The 9,305-nt window shown below is 38.9% G+C and overlaps 1 protein-coding gene across 1 annotated transcript; it reads left to right on the top strand.

Annotated features, from left to right (window-relative positions):
• Nucleotides 1-569: 569 nt before the first annotated feature.
• LOC137256605 (retinol dehydrogenase 16-like) lies at nt 570-9,305 on the top strand. Its single transcript, XM_067794485.1, has 6 exons — nt 570-655; nt 6,039-6,366; nt 6,843-7,101; nt 7,343-7,506; nt 8,389-8,629; nt 8,878-9,305. The coding sequence occupies exons 2-5, from the start codon at nt 6,048-6,050 to the stop codon at nt 8,622-8,624; spliced, it is 978 nt and encodes a 325-aa protein (XP_067650586.1). The 5' UTR covers nt 570-655; nt 6,039-6,047; the 3' UTR covers nt 8,625-8,629; nt 8,878-9,305.

Genomic DNA, 9,305 nt, shown 5'->3' with positions numbered 1-9,305 from the left:
TTTTAATAACTACTAGTTATACTAACACTAATGCCAATATCAATGCTAATAATAAGTACACTGTATATTTGTTCATTAGTTGACACTCATGCACTTACATGTGACTGTCACACGAACAAAAACGAACGATATCCGCCTGGTCCAGTACGCCCCTGGTCAAGGCCTCCATCCCACGAAAAAGAGGTACCAGGACGGTCATAGAAGACTCGGCAAGCAGAAAGACAGGTTACGGAGTGGAGACATTGACATTCTAGACTTCGCTGATGCTGTCTCCCATATTGTCAAACCTCAGTAATGTCCATTGTATCAACAGTTGAATTGCATATTTGTATATGCTGTTTGCTTCATTGTTAATTATGAAATGGCCATTAATAGATATCTTAGTTGGTTTATTTCTTATTCAGTCCCCCAAACACAGGGAATTAAATCCTTATACTAACACTGACTGTCAATTGTTTAGTATAATTGACTACTGGTAGCACTCGCGGGAAGGCGACCAGCTATTATCGTTTTCACCCGACTTGAGGAGTCATCATCCTGCGAATGAACCGTCCCCGAGTCGGTAAGCTACGATAAACGGTGTGCAAAGGCGTCCTAAATACCAAGCCTGCCTGGCGTTGGAAGATCTCGCCGTTGAATGCATTAGCGGCAAACTGTAAGTCGATGTTCATTGTTACATTATGCTTTGTAACGAATACACACGTACAATGGCGATACGTTTACTATGTACGTAGACACATATCCCATGCACATGTTGGTCAATGAACTTGTTTGGATAATTGTGGGTCGTTGTTCAGGCGAATCTTGACATACAATACATATCACAGGTATCTATAGGTCACCATGGGTCAGGGTAAGGCCCCATAAAATATTCTAGTTTCTCATCAATTTCTAAAAAAGATATGGGTCGGGTGTCTTTTCTTTTTACATTTTAGTTTATTTCATGGCTAAACCCCACGGAAGTGTTACAAAATATTCATGCACAATTTGAGAAGCAACAAGTTGCATTTGCAAACCTTTTCAGTCGCGCGGTATTGAGAAACAAGAACATTTGTGTATATTGCCTGACCTCGAGAGCCATTATCGGCCATATCAGTACGCCACTCTCCAAGTCTAATCTAAGTCAGCCTATCCTCTTTCAGGTGAGGATTGACCATGACTCACTTCATCCATAATTACTTGTTTCAGTGTGTATCCGCTCATTTTCCAAGTTGAATTACTTGAGGCTGATCCCACAATTACTTGATTTGTGTGCATTGTGACAAACGAATTTTACTAAGAAGGGGAATACCTGTTTTATCTGATTTAACAAATAGGCCAAATGCAAGTCTAGAGTTAGACTTGCGCTTTATCTCTGAATTTATAGAATTTTGACAAAGAAAACCCAAACAAGCAATAACAACAAAGTATTTAGAGAGGGCGTGGCAGTAGTGAACGTAATGTGGTTCGGGAACTGTGAGACAGACTATTCTACAATATGTGTCATGTCTACGTCTGGACACCTGTTCAAGATATTTTATGATAATATTCTGTGAACCGATTTATCTGTAACTTATGTTCATTTCAGAGGGCAGATTTTAGTCGGGTTCTGCCGCTACTCGTGTTTTGATCATAGCTGTGGCAAACGAAAGACTGGTCCACTTTTTGTAATACGATTGTATTTCGGAACGAGCATATGCGTTACTTGTACCTTACACCAGTCGTACATGTATAGCCAGTATTGTACCCTTCTTAGCATTAATACCACCTATGTAATCATATCAGCAGTAATACAAGCAAGTGGCTTTATGAAAGTAAGTCAGGAATAATTGTGATGACAGGTTTTAGAGATTGTGTCAGCTCAGAGGTACATGTATATGTAGCATGTTAGAAGGACGTATATTTAATTTTGAAATTATTTCCGAGAAGAATTTTCCACACTTCTACTGAGGTAAAACGCCATTATATAGACACAGCTTGTTCTTTTTCTCATGCTATCCCAGATGATCCCTGACTTTAGGCAGGGTCTATGTTTGTCAGGAATCTTTAATGTCTCCACTCAATCGATCACTAAAACCTTTAAATCTTTTATTCACACTTTCAAACACGCACTCAATAATCACACACACGTTATCACTTAATGAAACATATGTACGCAGTCACACAATCACTGGGTGGGGTACCCTAATAGTGTGACTTAATCCAGACAGACTAACAGACACAGACAGACGCACACACGCGGTCGCACACACACATACGTGTTTAAGTCGCTCACTCTTTTAACCACCGACTTGGTTACTCACTCACGCGACATCTCCCTGGCTATCGCATACATAATTATTCAGACACACCTGAAAACACATAGAGCTGCCCACTTAGCGGATCACACACACACATACTCAGACATATTTGAGTCATTGTTCTATTTCCTTTCTTCTGGAGGAAGTCCATTCTCAGGAGAGGGTTTAATTACTTCTTTAATGGGTGGACATTGTTGTTTTAAAGTGTCTTGCTACTGGAATGTCTTGCTAACGGGAGGACACCCTCATACACACTCGATCAACTTCACCTAATTCTTACCCGCTCGGTACGGAAGATTAATTAGGTGATGTGAGTTTGTCATGCTTGGTTGATTACTCAGTATTTGTTGAAGTGGGTATGGGAGAGTCCATATCTAGTAATCGGAGGGAGCGTGGCAACAATGTCGAATTAAAAGAATGACATAAAATTCAGTGAATTAATGAACATATTTTACATATGATATATAAGTTTTATGTATTCCGTTGATAAATTAACATTTCATGATACATAAGTGCATGTATGACATGCTCAATAATAAATTAATAAAAACGTTATTTTTGAAATAAGGATACATAAGATATTCTGTGCTAATTTACCATTACCATTTCCATAACACATCTAACATGTATAACAACATTTTAGTTTAAAGTTGCATGTCGGTGTATATAAATGTACCATAACTATATCACTATTGATAGTGCATGTTATCACTTTATGCATCATGTGGAATTTATCATGCTGAGTTTTACTGCGATGTAGCCATTTAACCTAATATATCATCTATTCTCTCCCTGTATCATTCATACTTGATAGCGATACAAGAACCTTATCGAAATGCCGTGCTCAAAAACTAAAGAAGTTGTTATTCATACAGACATGCTCTATCTGACTTCCAGCTTGTAAAGATGAGACTAAAACAAGGCATACACTATTCCACAGGGTGCATTTTACGTTAGAAGACCTCATGCATAACCCGAGCACCTCTATTCTCCAATTCGCACTATATCACTATATCACTATACCACTATATCACTATACCACTATATCACTATACCACTATATCACTATACCACTATACCACTATATCACTATATCACTATATCACTATACCACTATATCACTATATCACTATACCACTATATCACTATACCACTATATCACTATACCACTATATCACTATACCACTATACTACTATATCACTATATCACTATATCACTATACTACTATATCACTATATCACTATACCACTATATCACTATACCACTATATCACTATACCACTATATCACTATATCACTATACCACTATATCACTATACCACTATATCACTATATCACTATATCACTATACCACTATATCACTATATCACTATATCACTATATCACTATATCACTATACTACTATATCACTCTATCACTATATCACTATATCACTATATCACTCTATCACTATATCACTATATCACTCTATCACTATATCACTCTATCACTATATCACTATACTACTATATCACTCTATCACTATATCACTATATCACTCTATCACTATATCACTATACTACTATATCACTCTGTCACTATATCACTATATCACTCTATCACTATATCACTCTATCACTATACTACTATATCACTCTATCACTATATCACTCTATCACTATATCACTCTATCACTATATCACTATATCACTATACTACTATATCACTATATCACTATATCACTCTATCACTATATCACTATATCACTCTATCACTCTATCACTATATCACTCTATCACTATATCACTCTATCACTATATCACTATACTACTATATCACTATATCACTCTATCACTATATCACTATATCACTCTATCACTATATCACTCTATCACTATATCACTATATCACTCTATCACTATATCACTATACTACTATATCACTCTATCACTATATCACTCTATCACTATATCACTATACCACTATATCACTATACCACTATATCACTATATCACTATACCACTATATCACTATATCACTATATCACTATACCACTATATCACTATATCACTATATCACTATATCACTATATCACTATACTACTATATCACTCTATCACTATATCACTATATCACTATATCACTCTATCACTATATCACTATATCACTCTATCACTATATCACTCTATCACTATATCACTATACTACTATATCACTCTATCACTATATCACTATATCACTCTATCACTATATCACTATACTACTATATCACTCTGTCACTATATCACTATATCACTCTATCACTATATCACTCTATCACTATACTACTATATCACTCTATCACTATATCACTCTATCACTCTATCACTCTATCACTATATCACTATATCACTATACTACTATATCACTATATCACTATATCACTCTATCACTATATCACTATATCACTCTATCACTATATCACTCTATCACTATATCACTCTATCACTATATCACTATACTACTATATCACTATATCACTCTATCACTATATCACTATATCACTATATCACTCTATCACTATATCACTCTATCACTATATCACTATATCACTCTATCACTATATCACTATACTACTATATCACTCTATCACTATATCACTCTATCACTATATCACTATATCACTCTATCACTATATCACTATATCACTATACTACTCTATCACTATATCACTATACTACTATATCACTATATCACTATATCACTCTATCACTATATCACTATATCACTCTATCACTATATCACTCTATCACTCTATCACTATATCACTCTATCACTATATCACTATATCACTCTATCACTATACTACTATATGACTATATGACTATATGACTATATGACTATATCACTATATCACTATACTTGCGTGGACCATAATAATCACTGATGTATTTTACGTTGGAGTATTTTACGCATTTCATCTCAAAGTCACAAGCTGTTGTGACCCGCGATGGTCCGGGTTAGAATAGGCATTCAGCAACCCATGCTTGCCGTAAAAGGCGACTATGCTTGTCGTGAGAGGCGACTAACGGGATCGGGTGGTCAGACTCGCCGTGTTGGTTGACACATTCCATAGGTTCCCAATTGCGCAGATCGAAGCTCATGTTGTTGATCACAGGAGAAACTCGATTATGTACAGCTGCATATAGCGGGAATATTGCTGAGTGTGGCGTAAGACTAAACTCACTCACTAGATGTTGTTACGTAGAACGTAGAGAAGGGAACTTAGCTTGCTCCAGTCTTACGCCACGGTTTAGTGGTTACAGATATTAGGAGTTCTGAGCTCTCTGCAAATTAGGTGATGTGGGTGAAGGTTAGACAAGAAAAGTAGGTGATATGGGTATGCTCCCATTCATTTACTCGACTGCTTAGTCATTGACCCGCTATCATTAACTCACACTCTACTGGCATCAAACACTCCGTCTCAACCAGGTCGTTAAAGATAATGTGTTTCTATTATTTGGTATAGACCGGTGTTACAAATGGTACCTCTTTAGTAAAATGCGTCTTGCTTCATTGAGATAAAGTATCAAGCTTTCCTTCTATTTATAACTTGTCCACCAAACTCAGAATAGCGTCGCTTTGAAGATGTTCACAGATGCCACACGTACCATATTGTGAGCACAGAGCTTATGCAGTATGAAACATACAACGTATGTTGGTGTCTCTCTCCCCACACCAGGTATTTAAGATGAACTGTATGTACAACTGTGCATTGTTTCTGTCTCGCTCATCACACCAGGTATTCAAGATGGTGTGGATGTACGTTGTAGCTGCGGTCGTAGTTTTTCTTCTCCTGAAAGAGCTGATGAGACTTCCAACTGTCGGCAAATATGGGGAACGTTACGTGTTCATCACCGGTTGCGACACGGGCTTTGGGAACCTACTGGCAAAACGACTGGACTCCCTCGGCTTCAACGTGTTTGCAGCGTGTTTCTCCGAAAGAGGAGCAGACAAACTGAGGGAAGTGTCATCTGCCCGACTGAAGACGTTGTCCTTGGATGTGACTAAACCGGACAGCATTGTGAAGGCGCGTGCAACAGTAGAAAAACAACTTCCGTCAGATAAAGGTAATTATTTAAGATAATACTAGTTTAATCTATACTGGAAAACTTCACGCATACAAAATCAATTGATCATTATCTACAGCTTCTACCTCTACCACAGCAACCACCTTTATTGTCACAACTGCTACTGCTACGACGACGAATACAACAACTACTACTACCACCTCGGAGACTGAATCTGAAACACCTTTTTGAATAGTAATAATGCCAAACTGGCTGGTATTTCCGTCGCATGTCTGCTGGGGATATCCCAGACCACCACTTATATATAGCATCGTCAAAATAATAAACAATGGTGGTTGAAAATAGATGAGTGATCCAAAACGTTAACATGGAAAACGCTGAGTGAAAGTATTATGACCTTTTATAAATGGCATGTTAAATGGAATCCTCGGAGTTTGACTAGTTTCTAGTGACCAGTGACAATATCACTATTTAGCATATTGGTCCCTGGCGTGTTCTGGTTTGTCTTCCTCCAGGGCTGTGGGCCGTCGTCAACAATGCTGGTGTAACTGGGAAGCTTGGCCAATCGGAATGGATGACAAGGCAAGACTATGAGCAGTGTAACTCGATCAATCTGTATGGCGTGATTGACGTTACAAGAATATTTCTGCCACTTGTGCGCAAAGGTCAGGGTCGCATAGTCAATGTCTCCAGTGTGATCGGAAGGATTGCTGCAGCCTTTGCACCGTATGTTGTGTCCAAATATGGCGTCGAAGGATTTACAGATTGTCTCAGGTTTGACTGTTTACATCTAACGCCAAATATTAGTCCTTTTCAGTGAATGTTCATTTTGTCTGCTGTGAACTAGCCTAGTGTTGTCACCTCCCAACATAGGAACATACTATGGCTGCAATACAGCAACACGTGGTGTAAAAACTCATTCTCTCAGTCATCGGTGCCATTCAATGGATATGTTGTGATATATATCTACTTGAGTAGTTGTTCGAGTAGTAGCGGGCGTATTTTGTATTTTCAGACGTGAAGTTTTAAAGCAGGGTGTGACTGTCCATTTACTGGAACCTGGTTACTTCAGAACAAACATGTTGAACCCCGATTCTATGAAAACATCCTTTGAGAACAGTTTTAAACAGACGGATCCGGATGTCCAGCGGTATTACGGAACAGAATTCGTTCGGAAAGGTTAACATATATGTAGTCCCATCTGCGTGCATCCCAAAACATCTGTTGCTCTGCTTGATATGTCTTTATATATGTCCGGGAGGTAGCACATCTTTGGCAGCTTAGCCGGAAGACGTTAGTTGAATGTCCACCCAGTGCATGACTGTGAGCTTAAGGTGATGTCAATTAAACTGGCACCTAGGAGCCCATATTTGATAACCCTCACTATCAGAATGGTCGTGGTGGTGTTCTTACTCTAGAATACTTGTATAGCATGCCGCCCGGCGTCTTCCAGTTCTATTTCTATGTCTTTGGACAACACAATTTCACGTAGAATATAACTCAATACACCGCCATACATCACGCACATTACTGATTTCACTGTTTTACTTTCTTCGTGACATTTATGTTTTATTATGCTGTGACCCGTGAAGGTCCCGGGGTAGAATAGGCCTTCAGCAACCCATGCTTGCCATAAAAGGCGACTCAGCTTGTCGTAAGAGGCGACTAACGGGATCGGGTGGTCAGGCTCGCTGACTTGGTTGACGCGTGTCATCGGTTCCCAATTGCGCAGATCGATGCTCATGTTGTTGATCACTGGATTGTCTGGTCCAGACTCGATTATTTACAGACCGCCGCCATATAGCTGTAATATTGCTGAGTGCGGCGTAAAACTAAACTCACTCACTCACTTATTATGCTGTAATTGGTGATATGAGGAAATTTACAAATCTGAGAGCGAGAGAAGGGGATTGATGCAAACGTTTGATCAGGATCAGTGTTAGTAGGATGTTCCGCAGCAAATCAAATTTGTTCTTGTCATTTACAAGTGGGGCAGTCGGAAGTTGAGCGGCAGGTGAGCTTTTATACCTCAGGACTGAATATCTAATCTCTAATTTCTAGTGCTTCCGATATTTGACAAAGTCGCATGTGAGGCTGCATCCCCCAAGACGCACCTGGTTGTGGACGCTTACATACACGCCATAACCGCCAGGTTCCCCTGCAGTCGCTACCTGGTGGGAAACGACTGCAAGTACTACTTTAGATTGCTGTGGAATATGCCTGAGTGGATCTCGGACCGGATACTCTCTGCTAACTATGAAGTGCCAGAAGCAGCTCACTGGCGACGTCAATACTGAGACAGGTTTGTGAACGAATTGTGTCGGACAACGCAAATGAGCCTGTCAGTCGTCCCTTCACGTACTTGACCTCTTGACAAAAGGAAAAATGTAATTAAATATAGACTTACCCGAAAGATTACAAACGTTATGACGATGTTACTTGGATGGAATCGCTGAAACACTGCAGATTTAATGTCCAAATCGTAGACATGATAACCTACCATGTCTGTCGTCATTGAATATTGACCAGCTCTTGTTTGTTTCCATTTAGCTGCCACCTTCTTGCGCCCATCAGTTCATTTAAACTCAGCAACTGGCACCCCCTTATCTCTTGTGGCGCTGAGGACCTTTATTGGATTGTGACATCTGCTGGGATCAAATCAAGGTTTTTTGTACCACAGCCTGACTAGTACTGGATTGTTCTTGAGTGAAGCAGAGAATCTGATCTAATATCTCCTTCAGATGTACCTTCCTTCGGTACAGCAAAACTGTTTTAGCAATTTTGTCTCCTTAACAAATAGATCATGAACAATATCTGTAAAAATATGTTTGTACAGGAAACACGGATCTTCATGAAGTAATATTTAAAGCATTCATTTCTAAAGGTTATAAGCACGGGCTGATGTTTTGTTTTCAAGGATGTATGGACAAAGTCACCAATATGCACATTCTCCAAATAAAAACCCCCCAACCTGTTGA

This window comes from Haliotis asinina, chromosome 11, assembly GCF_037392515.1.
Source record: "Haliotis asinina isolate JCU_RB_2024 chromosome 11, JCU_Hal_asi_v2, whole genome shotgun sequence".
NCBI classification, from domain to species: domain Eukaryota; kingdom Metazoa; phylum Mollusca; class Gastropoda; order Lepetellida; family Haliotidae; genus Haliotis; species Haliotis asinina.
The sequence above is the reverse complement of the archived record's forward strand: the minus strand, read 5'-3'. Positions and strand labels throughout refer to the sequence as shown.